General features: G+C 32.7%; 2 protein-coding genes across 2 annotated transcripts in view; one reads left to right on the top strand and one right to left on the bottom strand.

The window, feature by feature from the left end:
- On the bottom strand, positions 1–360 carry LOC119688363 (S-phase kinase-associated protein 1-like). The gene has a single exon (XM_038103041.1). The coding sequence runs from the start codon at positions 358–360 to the stop codon at positions 1–3; it is 360 nt and encodes a 119-aa protein (XP_037958969.1).
- A 355-nt stretch (positions 361–715) lies between these two features.
- The window catches only part of LOC119688362, a 65,542-nt gene continuing 47,873 nt past the window's right edge, over positions 716–18,384 (top strand). Inside the window, exon 1 of the mRNA XM_038103040.1 lies at positions 716–748. Coding sequence (XP_037958968.1) covers positions 716–748 — 33 coding nt within the window. The remainder of the gene's footprint in view (positions 749–18,384) is intronic.

Genomic DNA, 18,384 nt, shown 5'->3' with positions numbered 1-18,384 from the left:
TTATTTTCCCAAAAATGTTAACAGAGAATTGATTGCATTTTCGGCTTCAATGATCAAATCTGAAATTTTCAGAGAGTTGGCGACATTTCTGATTGAAGACAAAAAATTCAAGTTGACATGAAAGTATTCCTGTCGCCATGCTTGATCAGAGTTCTTATCGTAAGTTATCTTATGATAGCGATTAATCCAAGTTATGATTTTTTCCAATAATCGAGCATTAGTATTCGGAAGCGTTAGGGTATCACCAATATGTAGCTTTCCAGCGTCCAAAAGGTTCGAAATAGTCTCCGAACGTCTTGCAGCAGCAATCTCAATTGAACAAATTTTCCCATCACAGGACTTCAAGCGCACGATTGACATTTTGGTAATAATGAGTAATTTCGAAGATTAAACAATATTAATTTTAATTAAATAGTAATTTGTAATTGAAACAAAAAATTTAACAATTCTTTAACAGATTAAAGCTTTACTGATATTGATAGTAAGTCTTACAAAGTAAAACTGAAGCTTAAACGCAAGTGAAGACGTTTTTAAAGAGTCTTCGCTGCCACAAGTGTTTCTCGTTATCTTTTCAATTCGTAGTATTAGATTAGTTAGAGAGTTGCAATTAAAGAGTTTAACTATAAAACTTAATAGATTATGTTATTATGAATATTATAGACCACTGTAGTATGTTGGATTTCTATGATTTCAATGATTCTATGAGGTATATGATATGACTTCTTGCACTGACTCAATTCGATCAAAGGTAATTGGACAAATGATTCTTTTAAATAGTTGATGTTTCAAGATTATCCGCTTTTTTTAATATATTTTTTTTTTGATCTGCGGTTTAATTACCCTACTAAGTCAAATAGTCTCCATACACGGCAACAATAAATGGTAATTAAACACGTTTGTAAGAAAAAATATTAGAGAATCTAGTATCCAGAGACATGCAGAAATGCTAAGCTGACATCCAAATAAGCTATCTGTGAATCTTCTCAGCAACAGCCTATCTGAAAGAAGACTAAAGAAATTTTGGACTGTGATCTAACCACATAAAATTCAGATATAGTTTTAGAAAAATTTATAATGTAATTAGTAGTATCTTTAATTAGAATAATTGCTGTATTGTATAGAACTTGCAGTTAATCTTTTAAATGAGTTTCAAATTATAAATAACGTCAACTAAATTAAGTCTCTAACAAAGATTTTATGAGTATACTAAAAATGTCGTCTAAGATTAAAATAGTTTTGTATATAGTTTTTGCCATATACGATGTCATCGTACAACTACAACTTAAAGTGACCATATCTGAATCACGTGATTTAGTGAAAGCATGAGGTTATTAATTTGGATTTGAGGGTACCAAGAAATACAAAGAAATTAAATTACAGATGAACTAGTTAGATAAGGATTAGAGGCATCCTTAGCAAGAGAACAAATACTGTTCTTAATAAAATGTGCTCAAAAATATATCCACAATTCATTTCTAAGAGTAAAGGAATGAAAATAGAAAAGCATAATGCATTGAAGAAATTCAAACTAACATGGTTAAGCAACAATCTAGCGGGAATGAAAATCTTACTAAGCAGTAAACAACCTATTATTTCTTTTTTTTTTTGCTATTTTTAATAAAAATGTGCGAGATGATGATGTCATAAATGTATGATGGCATATATAACTTTCTTTTTGTATCAGAGATGAAAAGAGAGAGGAAGAGAGGAAAGAAATAAAGAGAGAGAGAAAAAGAAAGAAAAAGAGAGAGAGAGGGAGAAAGAGAGAGATAGAAAGTGAGAGAGATAGAAATAAAGAGAGAGAGAGATAGAAATAAAGAGACAGAGAGAGGAAGAGAGAAAGGAAGAGAGAAAGGAAGAGAAAAAGAGAGAGGGAAAGAGAGAGACAGAGAGAGAGAGAAAAAGAGGGAGAAAGGAAGAGAAAAAGAGAGAGCGAAATGACACTACATCGTAATGCGAGTATGGTAATGTCATGTATGTAAAAATAATACATCACTACAGTGTCAGCATATTGGCGTCATAAATTATAAAAATACACCGGCACATATTACTTTTTTTTTAGGATAGAAAAATATTATTATTTTGATATTTGTCTTTTATTAAAGTTGAATGTATTTAGATAACGAATTTGTTATGAATAACTTCATCCATATTTTAAAGCAATTCTTCATAAGTCGATTTTTTAGTCTAAGTCTTTCTGCTTTCTAGGTATACATGTATAAAAAATAGCAAGATAATGACATCCTTAAAGTTTTTAATCTAATGTAGAAGCGTAAATTAATTGCTCCAATTGCCAGCGGAAAATCAATTCAGTTGACTATAAAATCTTCACAAAAAGTTTCCTTGAACAATACTACGACAAAAAGTATTTTCAATATATTTTTAATTAAAGTAAATTGGCTTTGGTCGAATTCACGATTCCAGCAAATTTTTAATTTCTAATTTCTAACTCCACAGAATACGAATCTAGTAGCAGCCAGAAATGGCAGTAGTCTGGCATTGACTCTCCCCATTTGTATGCTGCATGCATGCATCAAACGGTCCACAAATTTCTAATAGAGTTGAAAGCAAATTATTCCAAGAAAAGAAAAGCAGTGCAGAATATGTAAAGAAAAAAAAACGAACTCGTCGAATATGAAAACATCATTTGCAGATATTCAATGTGAAAAAAGTTTACCATTTAATTTGCGAAAAATGTTCTTTCCGCAATTCTTTGTATTCCTCTTGCGCCGAAATGTTGTAATTGAATTTCGTCTTGTTGCTCAAACTGCAGAGGAAAAAAATTGAAAACTTGAGAAGTTAGTCTTGGCATGAAAAAACTGTCTTATATTCAAGGTATTCTCATATGGTGGCTTCAAAGAAACACTTTCTGTTCCGTTCATTTAAAGGTCTTCGTCACCGTATGAATGAAATGAAAAAGTTGCAAGAAATCTGTTCAAATGCGTCTGCCATTTACCCAGCATCGGCATCAGCATGTGTGCCGCAATGAACCATTAAATGAACCAGAATTCCTTACTCTCTGCCACTTAAAAATGAATCGAACTAAATAAGTTTCCTTCTTCAAGGAATTGTTTGTCTTTTCCTCTGCCCCTACACTTTTCTAAATCCATTACAATTATTTTTTTAATGAAATGTAGTTCCTGAAATATTTAGCAAAATTTAATTCGCAAAACAATTTTCCAGTGTATACTTTTGGGCTTGCAATAACAAAGCATTAATTAAGTAGTTATGACGTACAACATTTTTTGTAGCATGATTTTGGGGTGGACATAATAAGGGAAACGATGGGCATGTGTTGTGCAATGAGCAAAACCTTCAACAAAACAAAATACAATAAATTTAGTTCAGCATTTCTTTAGAAAAAAAAAAAAAAATATTGAATTGAAATCGAAATGCTGTTGAACGTAAAGTGTGCGAAAAAAGTTTATTATGACAATATTTATTTTTAAAATGACACTTTTTTATCTTTGTTTCCAAAAACTTTTTAATACAATATTTTGTCATTTCGGATAGCGATAATCGTATTCATTCTTTTTCCTTTTTTTCGCTTCTTTTTTTCTTTTGTAAATGAGTTGCCATTCAAAATGCGACAAAATAAAACGTTTACACTGAGATGGCTTTAAGCAGCACAGAAGTATTAAAAACTTACTAAAGACGCAGCTGCGTCTAGTATTTGATGTGTGAAATCAAATATCTTTCTTCGATACTACACATGGTACATTTAAATTGCATGTTGGTGTTATTAGAAACACAAAGTATTTGTCAATCATCATTTTTTATTTAACAAAAACAAATATTTTTGACAATATGTATTTTTAAATTTTCTGTTTAAAATCACAAAGCTTTCCGATTTAAAACGTTGCCTACTTTTCGGGTGCTCGCAATATTTATCGCTCGTATCATTCGCTTTGAGCATATGTGTCTTTCTATATGGTCAAAGGGTATTCCAGTTAGTAATTGTGCATATAATCGTTCAAACACAATTAATAAATTTCGTTTAATACGATTTATGGTATATGAATCATACGTTTTAAACAAATCATACGATTTATACGCATCATATGATTTATACGCATCATACGATTTATACGATCTTAGGATAACGATTAAAGGATTTTGTGCGATATCGCAAAAAGTTCTGCAATATTTTACTATAACGTTTAAAAACACATATTAAATCGTCAAAGCTGCTGGATTACGATATCAAGCCCAGGATTGTGGAGAGGTGTACAAAAGTAGATCCAACTTAGAAATGTTGGAATTAGCAGCAGAACAACATAGCTACATTTTTAAAGGTAAAAATTATAAACTTTTTACATGGGTGTTGTATATGGAATACTGTATATGGTACGATTTAGGAGATGAATATTAGAAATAACCACTAAACGTTGCCCATGCACAGCTTATGCACGGCGGCGACTCATCACTTTAGGAGCCCTCTCTCTTGAGGATCTTGATGAATTACAAGACCTGACACTAGGCTTCACCAAAAATGGTTTTAAACACTGAGTTTACCTACTTATCCATTAATATAATGGGCCAATAGGCCTAAGTGAATCTACTAGGGATTGCTGGTATAACTTAACTTAACCTAAACGTTGCCCATTTTCATCCAGCTCAAAATATAATTTTAATATTTTAGCTGTGTCGAGTCTGAAGTGCAAATGATGAGGTAGTATAGTAGTTTTTACTGTCCGAACGTTAATATAGGATTGTAATTTATATGAAAAGACAAGTTCGATATCAGAAGTTCACTTGTTAGTAGAAAATTAAAATTTGCAACAAAATTCGGGTTGTGTACAGAGTTTGGCACTCGTCACCTCAAATCAACCGCCAGTGAAGAATATAAGACTGCCTCGTAATCGGAACCTGAATGTTGACGACTCTTGCAAACATACAATAGATGAACGTGCCTCTATCCAACTAATGGATGCCTTTAATTAGTTGAGTTGACAACACTGCTATCAAAGAAATGCGCTAGATAGGCTAAAGCTGCTTTAAAGGTACAAACTGTGTTTTGTAGTTAGCAAGAAAGAGTCAAAAACATACTAACCCACAAATAAGTTTCGATCACCGAAGATAGTCGAAATTTTCACCACACAACTCTCTAAACAATTAAATAATCAACTCTCCCGTTCCAACAATGGCGGTAGAAAATGGGAATATATTTCTTACTCCCTACGCATAACTGCAAAAGGTGTCCTTGGATTTCAAGATCCCCAGCGACGGAACCAATAGTACAACAAATTTCTGTTGCGAAGAATGTAGCCCATAAACGGAACGAAGTCAGTAGCTACGCGATGTGGAAGACAAGGAGTCGTCTATTCAGAAAGAAGAAAGGAGTTCAGGAAAGAGGCAACTGAGAGGAAATCGAAGTGTGTAGAGACAGTTATCATGTTCATAAGTTTTTACTGTGACACAAATATTTTCATTTAAATAAAGTAGCCTGTAAAAAAATATTAAGCCAAAGGTGACGAGCTGAAAAATCGGTCCGTTTGTAAAAGAATAACTCATATACCATATATCTTATTGATCAGAAGCACAAAATCAACCGAAATAGCGACTGACTGACAAACAAACAGTCTGTTTGTCATTAATTGAAATCTTCTACAGTGCCGCCATGTCCATTTATTAGTCCAGTGATAGTCACTTCGGCTTCATACAGAAAGAAAGAAGTGGAATATGACAAAGTTGTTACATCTTGCCATGAAGTTTCCGCATCCAGTCTGATTCATTCTTTACAAACAATTTCTCATCATACCCATTTCATCTTTCTGCGTGAACAACTTTATTTCAATAATAAATTAAAGAAAATTTTTTTAAATTAATTAAATAAAATATTTAACCTTTTAGCAACTTTGTTAAAAAAATTATAACAATTGAAAAACTATGAAAAAAATGTTGCTTCTTTGGTACAAAAAAGAAAATTTCTTCACCAACTTTCCAATCCCGAAAATTTTGCCTGTGCACTTTTGGTGCTGATTTCTTGACATCTTGGCTTTGTGAAAAGTTTGAACAGTTAAAGTGCTTTTCGTAGGTAAATTAATTTTTTCCGCATTGACATTTTACGAAAATGCTTCTTTATTCTGTCGACAATACTTTGGCTTTCGAGCCTATACTGGCTGAGTCGGAGTCGGAGGCGGATGCGGTGCGGAGGCGGAGGCGAAACAGAAGGCATAGACTCTTGCATGAACACTTTTTGTTTTGAACAAAGTTGCATCGCTTTTCCATTTATCAGACGAAAAAAGTTTGGTAAATATTTTTACGTGGCAATTGAAAAGTTTCCTGTGAACATTTGATTTGGGTACACTTTTCTTGTTGCTCACAACGGGATTGTTTGATTGATTTTGTGGTCTAATATTTCGAATAAAGAACGATGTACAAACCTTAAATAAAATGTCTTCAGGAATTTTTGACACTTTAAGTTTTATAAGTAAGAAGCAATTTTTAACTAATTAGTTTTTCTGTTTTTCTTAATTTTTTCTCCTTCGTAGTTTGTAATAATCAAGGTGTCGATTGGAAAAACAATTTACGTGAAGCTAAGGAAACCGTTTTTTGAAACAAAATTAATGTTTCACAGTAAATACATCAATTAATTGCTTAAGGAATCACCTCATTTAAATATAATATGGAACTCAACAATCTTGCCTTAAAACAGAAAAGAGAAAAATTCTATTAATAAAATGTTATTCAATTTTGATTTAAACTTAGATTGAAGGCAGGCTTCCTAACTAATCTTAACCTATTATTAACCTGTCATCTTTAAAAGATATGTTAGGACTAAGAAACACTCACATCTACAAATTGTGTAATATGCGAGTGTAAAATCCACCTCTGTTATCTGATCGCGAATCATATAATCAAGGTTAGGTTAGGTTGTACCGGCGATCTTAATGTATTCACTTAATCCTGTAGCTCTATTGTGTTACCATATAACATAAAAACTCAGTGGTTTAAAGCCAACTTGAATCTTTAGTAAAGTTTATAATGGTATTTAAAAGGAGGTCTTGTAGTTGACTAAGATCCTTAAAAAAGTAAGCCCCTAAAGTAGTAATGCGACTTCGCACAAGTTCACTTTCATTGTAGTTGTGGAGGTACTTTAATTTTACTTTCCATAACTGCGACAGATATAATTGAAAGAGACATTCAATCTTCTCGCAGGGTTACCTAATTTGTTATGATGCGTGGGTAAGCCTACCAAAAGGCTGACATCTCTACGGGGCATCTCAATGAGAGTAGTGGATTTTCTTTTAATGGAGTGTAGCCAAACTGCATGCTGATGCGTACATATTGTTGATTCTATTTACTTACTTGCAATATTTACAAGTCGGCTTTATGTTTGTTGTAACACATATGAGGTATGTTGTATATGAGGTATTGGCTACTTCCGGTGATGTGAACCGGACGACCATGGTTGATCGTTTGTGTTTTTAACTGACTCTGATTGCATACCAGAAACTTCATTATTCGAGTGAAAGTTGAAATGTTAGCTGTTAGGGATACTCTAACCTTACGTTAAAAGAGGATCTTCCTATCCAATAATCTTCTCATGGTCACGTGTCAGATAGATTTGACAGCTTTAATATTATTAAATAATACGCTATTTAAAAAACTCGTAATTCCTGTGGGATTAATTTTGTCCATTTGAATTGGAACTAAGATCCCCCTTCCAAGGTAGTCAAGTCTACGTCTTGCCGCCAATGGGCAGTTGCATAGAATGTGTTCTGAGGTTTCATTCTCCTCATGACAGAGTCGACAGGAATCACTTTCTACCGCATCAAAATTTTTCATGTAGTAATTGAGTCTACAGTGTTCTGCAAGAAGTTCAGTGCAGATTTTAATATCATTTCTGCTAAGGTTGAGGATAGCGCCAATTTTGATGTGTTCAGGATTAATAAATCTTCTTGAATGTCGCACATTTGTTTGGGCTCTCCAGTGTTTAAGTATAACAGAGCTTACTCAGTCCATAAAACTAGGGGCTCTTTTCTAAATTATGATTTTTCAATTCACAGAAAATCATTTTATATGGTGAGTTTGATTATGAGGCGAGTCCAACGCATAATCTCAAAGTTATATACATAGATATATTGGGTCACTTTCTCAGAGAGAACCATGTTCAGGTTGTGTCTTAACTAGACTCAAGCAGAGCAAACTAACACGCAGGCGTTCGCCGGGATAAATACAATTAGATATTTAACCTTGTTTTATTTAACCCCTTTCCTTCCAAGACTGTTTTTTTTAAATTATTATGAAGTGATGATTCTAATTTGATTATAATTTTATGGAACAATTTAAAGAAATGCATAGTCTTAAGGTGTGGTATGTAGAAATAGAAGAAATAAATAATAGTTGACATTCGAGACAATTACTTTAGCAGTTTGATTCAAGGTTTTGGACTAAGTCTACCGGAGAGTTTTATATTAGTTTTTATTTGGTATCAATTTTTATAAGGTATTCAGTAAATTCTACTCTAAAAACAGAAAAGAAAAAATTGTGGGCAGTTTTCATGTTCCCATTGAACTCTCATTCCTAGACGACAGTTTCTAAAATTTTTGTTGATTTTGAATAAATTCCATAAACCTTTTCTCGAGGCGTCCGGTCTAAACCACTGTGCATATTTATGTATGTGTATACACATACGCATATGTTTATGGATTCATATATTCGTAGAGACAAATATATGCCCGATACATAAAAGTATTATAAAATAAATATTTATGTGCATACGAAAATATTTGGTCACGTTGGCATAATGTGTATGTAATATTACTCAATTTACTGCAAACCAATTTGGGAAGATGTTGAGTCCAAAAGGCGAGCGAACAAAGGATGTTTGATTTCTGAATGGTTAATGATTTTATTGCAGGCAAAACGTGGGTAAAGTACCAAGTAATTGAGGGAAAATGCTTAAGAAAAACAAACTCAAAATAACATTAAGCTCCGGTAAATGTGTGAGCTGCACCAACTGCAATAGCAAAGCGCTTATTGTCACAAATGTGAAAAATCCCACAATAACTGCGAACAATGGAAAATACTTAAGGACATTGCGAAACTCCTAAAAACGAAAGTTTGACTAAAGCATATCAGTAATTCACAATGCTCTTAACAATTTGGATGGTAGTTGTGAGCAGATTACGACCCAATACTTTAAGTTTTAGAGCTACAAGCTGCAATCCGTAAAAGGTTGGAGGTTGGAGTTGGAAGTGTACATATTAGAGGAGAGTCATTAAACTTGTACGACGGGTGTTATAAAATTTTAATATTTATTATTTTTCGTCTACTATTTGGAGTTGACCTATTTTTAAAAATAATCCGCTAAGTCATACTCCACTCACGAAGTTATAAGGTTATGGATAGTGAGAACATTTTTAAAGTTATTACATACGTATATTATATTAAATATTAAAAAGTTTAAAACAATCAATAATCTATTATTCAAAAGAAAAAGAGATGTTTTAAACTTGGCAAAAAAACTACAAATGGAAGCATCGAGGGATAGCTTCCAACTATCTACAAAGGTGGCAAAAAGAGAAGGTAGTAGCAATTGTTGAGAAAGAAGGTTTTAAAGTTTTAGTTTTTGTTGAGGGGTGATGTTAGACAAAGAACTCCTACCTTTTAAAAATACTTTCCTAATTTTTTCATTTTGACAGAAGGGTTTCTCATAGTTATTCCGTTGGTGGGTCCCTCAACTGAGTAATGAGATATTGAACAAAAGCGTGACGTTAGGCAGTCTGTAATAATACTCCAACTATTTTGTTCTTATTTTTTTATCTCTCACTAATATGAGCTCTAACTTAGTATACTACATAAAAGTATTGTATGGTTTTTTCCAATATTTAGACTTGGCAATCTTATCATTGGTGTACTCATATATATTTTGACCATCTTAACTTTATTGGTTCTAATAATGGTCGTTTTTAAACAACTCTTTTATATACAGGGTAAGCAAAACTGTAAAGCAGTATGTACAAAAATGTTTATGGATAGAAACTATTAATGGTTGCAAATATTTTTATTAAAAACTAAATAAAATGAACAACGGCGACAATTTAATTGAATGAATCATCATCAGGGCGACTATCATCAATAATATGGTGATTGAAGTTTCTTATTAAATTGGTTGATAGTTCTTATTAAATCGTTTAAAAAATTTGCTATATCAAAAGACTGCCTTTCCGTGAGTCATACATCACATCAATAATCAGTAGATTGATCTTCAATATCAAAAGTTCTTATCCAACACTCTTTATCAGAGAAGGATTCAAATAGTAATGAAGAAACAACAACTACCAAAATTAGTTCAAGTTTCAGAAAATGGTTAGAGATTAGCAATTCGGTCATAGAAGTAAGGCCGTAGAAAAGTGACCAGTAAAAGACGCTGAAGACTTTATTCTAATAATTCACAGCAAGTTAATTTGTTAATAAACTTTCACAGTAAATTAACAAAACTCGAATTTTGAACATATTAGTCAAGTACGGCTAATAAACGTAGGTCGGCTGGCTAATGAATACTGATCCCGTGCTTTAAATTTGGCAAGGCTTGAGTTCATCCCTTGCTACTAGCAATCTGAAAAAACTATTTACAGATAATTAAATATAAGAAATAATTCCAAGACCACTGATGATTGACATTTGGCAATACTCGAAGCAGTGGGATGGTCAGTCAAAAATTGACTTAATTAATAAATAATAAAATTTTGTTGTTATGATTTACTACTGTTCAGAATATCACTCTATTGAAAAGAATAGTTTATATTAAGAATTTCATTTCATTCGTCAAATTGGACGTTAAAAACAATTTTAATATTTATTTAATAATATATTTGCTTTATAACAATTTACGTATACTAATCAAAGATATCAAATTAATTTTAATTTTAGCTAAATAAAGCAAAACGAATCTCAATTCAGATGCGGAATATAAATATATACACTCAGAAAAATATGTTATCCTTACATAGGAGCAAATTAGATGTATCTAGGTTAATCACTGTCTTTACAGGGCACTGGACCTTAGGACGGCATGGAGCTATGCTTGGCCTACCGTGTGACAGCGTGTTTGATACGTATCTACCAGCTATAGAAGAAAGGACACTAGAACACCTGCTATATCTATGTCCAACGTTGGCCAAAACTACGATTTGGTTCCTAGGGGCCCTCTTCTTCAACACACTCGGCGATACCTCTAGCTTTATCATTGGCCAGACACTTACCTATTTAAATGCCGCTAGCCGGATCTAGCTTGATCTTCTCTTTACTACCCGCTATTACGAGCATTTGTGTATTCAAAATGGCTTTCTTAGCTAAATGAGGAAGATTCGGTCCTCCATCCCCTACAACTAACTTACTAACTAACAAAAATATGTTCTTACTTTATACTAGTTAAATTCATTTATTTATATTGGTAGAAAAATAGCTTATGTGCTGAAGAAGATTGAAAACGAACATGTTTTGGTATGGTTAAACCAACATGATGCGTCGAGTAAGCATATTTTGACCTTAGATTTTGTTAAGATTAACCAATCGGTAAAATTAGCCAAATTATTTTTCTACATGTGTGTATACAACAATTGTGAGTATTTAATATACTTCGAGGAGCTATATTACTCTTATATGGGTACCTGGAAATAGCAGACTCTCTAGCAAAGAAAGGTGTATGTACTCCTTTCAATGATCCAGAGTTCTTCTGCGGGGTAACAAATAACTTTACAAATAACTTATTATGTGAGATTTTGGAGAACCAAAATCTTTTTGAACACTGGAGAGCTTAAACAGAAATGCGGCAGTCAAGAAGATTAATTGATTCTGAACACGTTAAAGTTGACGCTATCCTTAACCTTATAAGAAACGATATGAAACTCTGCACTAAACTTCTTACAGGATACTGTAGACTCAAGTAGAAATTAGATTTTGTCATAATGCGAAGGAAATATCAAAACATATTTTATGCAACAGCCCAGTGGTGGCATGACGTAGACTTGACTACTTTGGAAGCGGGAGCTTAGTCCCAAATCAAATAGGTAAAATTAAGCCCACAGCAATTACAAGTTTTATAAATAGTCAAGAATTGTTTTAGTTGGGTCTTTAGTCGCACAATAGATCTTTCAGGTCGGGGTGCGTTCAAAGCATATTATTTTATAATAGTAATAATAATTTAAAGTACATATAGAATAGCAAGAATATAGTTGTGTTATCTATTGTTATTTACCAAACTATCATGTTTTTTTTATTTAAAAACTTCTTGCATTTCTTCATCATCAAAAGGATTATCAACTTAAATTCATCCGGAATATAAACAGAAACAATTTTTAAGTTGAATCGCTTTTCAGACGAGGAATTTTTTTATTAATAGTTTCATTGCTCGTCTAATAATGGGTAATCATGTTATGTTATGTTTATAAACATTTACACTGAACCACTTCTGCGTTAGAGCATAATTGACCGAATTTAAGTCCGCAGCGCTGAAGGTGAAACATCATCATGAAATGTGTGTTGCACGGAGACTAAATACATAATTTATTCTGAAATTTACAAATTAAATACATTTTCGGTTGGGTTTATTTTTGGTCTTATTCAATTCGCTTTGATGACACTAAAATACCGAATTGTTTATTTTGGAACTGTTTTCCCTCGAACGATGACAGTAGCGCATCACGCGATGTGTCTGCGCCGAGCCAAACTTTCACAAACAAAAGGCGAGAAGCGATTTGACGCAAGCCACAAAATAAACCGGAAGCCGCCACTGTAAATAACGTAAACGTTGTTTGCCTTGGAAGGCTTTGATCTGCCGAAGGAATGAATCAATACATTAGCATTTTGAGGAAATATCTTTCAGACAACAAATTGTGACTTTCGAACAGCAGGAAAGGGTTGCTCTCGCTCGTGGTTCAGCTGATATACTTGTACTTATTTGTGCTTTATTTCATTTAATTTTATTTGATTTGTGTAAATATTTAAAAAGCAAAATTTATGCCAAATAACAAAATTTCTTGTTATTTTATAATTAATTCATTTTTTACCGTTTACTTAACTTCATACAATTTTAATTTTTATTTCTTTGATATCCTCTGAAAGTCTATCGAGGGTGAATGGCAGTGAAAACCTTTATAGTTTCCGTTCGATTAACTGTGGGAAATCTACAACTGAGTTAACAAGTTAAAAATTCTTTAAATAGTTAAATAGAAAAAATTTTTAGTATTGCTATAGACATTAACATTTTTATAGAGTCAATAAAGCAAATATCACTGTACCATCCCATATTTAGTAGGCATTATGAGAAAACTAAACTTTGAGTGATTCTCATATAATGACCATTTAAATAGTTCAGTATAATACTCTTCTAAATTGCAATTAAATAATTTTTCATTCATTTGTAGTTGGCAAATAATAACACAAAAAAATCAGGAGTATAACATTTTATATACACAGAAATATACATAGAACTAAACTTCCCTTAGATCAGACGAAAAATGGTTGTTAATGTCAAATTTAAGAATGTATCTCATGATAATAATAGTAGCACAATTGCTTAAATAAAATTGCACTCTAATAAAAATGCCACTCTAATTTGAATTATATTTCGATAATAAAATATTTGTGGATCATCTCATTGTTGATGGGTAGTCTATGTAGCGTATAGACATCGTGTTGTTATCGAATACCCGATAGAACTTTCCCTTCTGTCAAAAAGCGTAGAGTTCTTGCTGTGTCATTTCGTAACGGGCACTTCCTGCTCTTCTGTTCAAGAATCGCTTAGACCCTGTTTTCAAAATACATATCCGACAGGAGATACTATCTTGTACAAGTAACACATAGCCCTCATTTGTTTTTCAAACACTTAGTTGACTTTTCCCTTTTGCTCAAGTAGTGCACAGCCCTCGTTTCGTTATTAAAAATTAATTTGAATTTTCTCTTCTGACCAATTAGCGCATTGTTCATGTTTTGTTATCATACATCCGGTAGAGCTTTTCCTCAGTTCAAGTAGCAATGTCTCTATCTTCTTATCACACACCCGTTAGAGCTTCTGCCTAGTCTAAAGTATCATATAGCCCTTGTTTTCATACCACAAACCCGGTAGAGCCTACTCTTTTAAATATGTTAAGTAGTGCATGAATCCCGTTTAAATACCCTACAACCGGCATCATTGTTATTAGCAGAGTTAGTGTATTTATTTTCATCGTGGAGCCAGATTAGAGAAATTTTAAACTGCGTCGACTTCTCGTTACAAGATGTAGAGCAGTGAAAAAACATGCTGGATGTAAGTTAGACTGAACTTAAGGATTTTAAAGCAACTTGACTATTTGATTATATGTTTATATTCCAATTAAATATATCATCTATTTCAATACAAGCTATAGTTTCCCTAATGGTGGTCACTTTCGCCTGAAAAAAATTACAATGATCAGAAAGCAATGATTAGAAGATTTATTCAGTCCTTCGAAGACATTTCACATCTTAGGCAGGGAAAAACTTCTGCATGCACCTATTAACTGCGCTTTTAAATAATATTTGAATTATAGGATAGATTTAATGATATCCTTATTCTATCAAAAAAGTGTTTATTATTAAGTTTTAATATTTATTTACAACGCTTGAACTACACAGTTGTTGTAATACTTAAACATATTAAGGCATATCAACGTTTTTTTTTAACATTTCTGTATTTAAATTAATTATATTTGCCGAAAAGATTTTCCAAATCGATGAACTCTCTTGGTAAATTATTTTAATAACCCTTAAAGATAATCGTTGGTATGCAAATTTAAGACTGAGTTAAGAGGAAAGTATTAGCAAATCACGTATTATGAGATGTTGTAAAAAAACTAGCAATAAAAGTATTAATTAAAAACAAAATTAAAAATTTTTTTAGTGGGACAACTATTTGACTTTGCACACGTTTTACAAGTTTATTCACGGCTTAAACCTCATCTTCAACTGCAAGAGTCACGTGTATCCATGCACTGCACATTCGGAGCACAAAGGACGAACGCAATTACAATACCGAGTATTTAATTTGTTGTATAAAATATCCATTAATATTATTCACTCGTGAAAAAACAAAACAAAAAAAACAAAAAAAAAAATTAAATCGGAACAATGAGTGCTTCAAGTACGCGGAAACAACCCTTGAAGAGAACAATCCGGGCAATTGCTTCCACCGTTCAGCACGTTGCTTACGCGTGCCCACTTCGCTCTGCCTTTTACCTTATAAATACTTTTCGATATGAAAATAAAATATTATTTTTAATTTTATTTCTTTTTGCGATTCGATTCGAATATACATTTTCCAAATTTGCTTGCCGACACCTTTGACATTGTGGTACTTCATGCGATCCGGATGGAACACACCACCGCATTTGTCACCGGAGTAAGTCGAACTCTAAACATTCACTGCCAATGCATTCACGTAGCTCGCGGCCATTTCAAGGATTAGCCTAACAACTGTCACTTTTCTATAATCACTATTATTAGCATATTTTACAACACAGTCGAGGACGTCTATTGTGCGCCTTCCTCCAACACTGAGAGAGTTTCCGTTTTCTGAATTTTAAATAAAATAATTCTATTTCGATTGAAGTCTTTATGAATTCGCTTTGTTGTGCGAAAATGTAACACAATATCAATTTGAGTTCCACTTCGGGCTCATTTTATTTCGCATTTCAGCTCAATTTACCCAGCATCCTTCATTGCGTTTCATTCAGGTTCATTATTTCCCAACGTCTGATAGACATTTCATCCTCATGAGTACGTAAAGATCAGTAATTACTGTCAAGTACTTATTGTATTATTTTTGGCGAAATAAGTATTTTAAGAAGTTATTTGGTACTTACATTTTAATCCTTTGTTTGTGTGGCTCTGCGGGCACTGTATTCATGGGCGAGGATATGGAAATTATATTCGAGAATATTACTTTTACATATAATAAGCTACATACATTGTGACCGAAAAGTTTTCGGGAAATTTTAAATAAAACGCAAAATTCTTAATCTTCATCAATATTTATTTTATCTCCTTCAAAATATGCTCCATTAGAAGCGATACACAAATGCCAACGTTTCTTCCAATCATCAAAACATTTTTATAGGCGCTTTCCGGTATGGCTTTGAGTTCCCTCTGCGAATTCTGTTTTACGTCTTCTATGGATTCAAAACGCGTTCCTCTGAGTGGTAATTTGAGGTTGGGAAACAGGAAAAAGTCACACGGTGCAAGATCAGGTGAATACGGTGGCTGTTCGATGGTATTTATTGAATGTTTGGCCTTAAAATCGTTGATAATGTTGAACAAATTGAGGTGAATCGGAACAAGCCGGGCGTTGACACGTCGCATACACAAATTGTCCACCAAAATCAAACGAGCCATCTCACGACCGATGCCTAGCTCTCGTGCTATCTCTCTAACACTCACATGAGGATTTTTGAACACGATTTCCTTTGCCTTTTCAATGTTTTCGTCGGTGGTAGAGGTCGAAGGTCGTCCAGAACGCGGCATGTCTTCGACGGTCGTACGACAGTCCTGAAAGGCTTTGTACCACTCATAAACTTGAGTTTTCGATAAAACTGATTCCCCATAAGCCTTTTGTAGCATTCGCAACGATTCTGCACACGAAATTTCGTTCGAAAAACAAAATTTGATGCAAACTCTTTGTTCAATATTTTTTTCCATTGTTTTTTTCGCAACGCACTACTGAGGTGAACTGGTTTCAACAGCTGCCGTAAACGAACTGTCTGACAGATCGCGCTCATTTTTGGCATAGTAATTAAGGACAGTGCTGCCAAACTACATAAACTTAAAATATCGAAAAATATACAGCGCGCGAATTTTAAATGAGAATTTCCGAAAACTTTTCGGTCACAATGTAATGCTGTTTATTAAATTGCTCAGTACTCATGTAGCATTTCTGGTAGAAATTTGTGGAAAAAATATATTTGAAAATAACTTAAAACATTAAATTAATAATGATTTAGAGTTTTTAAATAATATAAGAGATTATCATATTCGTGGTATTGATTTGCTAGCATTATTTCGGTGACATATGTAGAACAGAACTTGTATCCACAGCATTATAATATTAGTTGAAGACATGTCATCTTACAAAATAAATCATTTATAACCTCTAGCCCTGTTAAAATTGCAAAAAAAAATTACCACGAAAACGGTTATACTGTAATATATGCACTACGGGAAGATTGTGAGAACTTTGGTCCTCAACGAGTTGGTGACGACTACTGCATGCAAATGAACTACGAGCAGTCCGAACTTTATTGCGACATTGATATAATTCAGCGTGAGAATGGATGAAGATTCCTCAGCGAAAAAGTTATTTAAAGCAGTAGTTGGATGAAAAAGATGCAAAGATAGACTATGTCTCTGGTAGACTGATGAAATTGAAGGAGCATTGACCAGACAAAACTGGAAAAAGAGGCGCCTGAAGAGACATGCTCTTTCAGGACGAAATCCGGTAATCCGGGTTGTTATAGTCGAACAAGTAAGTAAGCACATGAAGATCACTTATTCATTTCAGCTCACTATAGGTAAAACTGTTCAGAAATAAAAATCAGTAAGATAAGTGCCAAGGTGCAGACATCATTGAAATGCTTGTTCATCTGAAAACATTACAGTTAGTGAAAGTGTAGCAGAATAAAAAAAAATTATCCATTACACAGTAGTTAGTAGATAGATCTACTACTACTAGATTTTGCACTTGGATTTGGAATGATAAAAAAAACTTCCTTCAGTAATGAGTCTACTCATTCTCTATAAATTACATACATGAATGTGTGTCTTCAATGGTTTTATATGTCTAGTAAAAAGTTGTATTTACGAATATATCTATGTTAATTTGGCATGAGAAATAGGACTATCATTGATATAATGAGATAAAATTTAGTTAAAAATTTTAATAGAAATTAATTTAACATATCTTAATGATGTGGTAATCATATGTACTGTATAAATAGATAAATAGTTCGTAGAAAAATATTAAAAACAATTAATTCCATGTCAGTCTTTACTTCATAGTATTTGTCCACATTTCTTTTGCCAGACACTCAACTGGACAACTTATTAGAAACTTTATATTAAAATATACTCAATCTAGAATATAAGTAATTTTCGGTTTTATAAACAAACACAAAAAAAGTATATGAGAATTGAAATTCTATCGATATTATTATTGACTTTTTTAAATTCTACTTGTTAACATATTTCCATATATATGGTTTGTTGAAGAAATATATCTAATATCAGCACATAAAATATCAAAAATCGGTTAAGAACTTCAGAACAGAAATGAGGTTAAAAGAAAATCGAACTAATACCAGATCTTCCTATTGAATTTCGTTAGTAAATTTTATGATTTTATGAAATATTTGCACTGTAAAAAGC

This window comes from Teleopsis dalmanni, chromosome X (genome assembly GCF_002237135.1).
Source record: "Teleopsis dalmanni isolate 2A chromosome X, ASM223713v2, whole genome shotgun sequence".
NCBI classification, from domain to species: Eukaryota; Metazoa; Arthropoda; class Insecta; order Diptera; family Diopsidae; genus Teleopsis; species Teleopsis dalmanni.
Note: the sequence above shows the minus strand (reverse complement) of the source record. Positions and strands in the feature narration are given on the sequence as shown.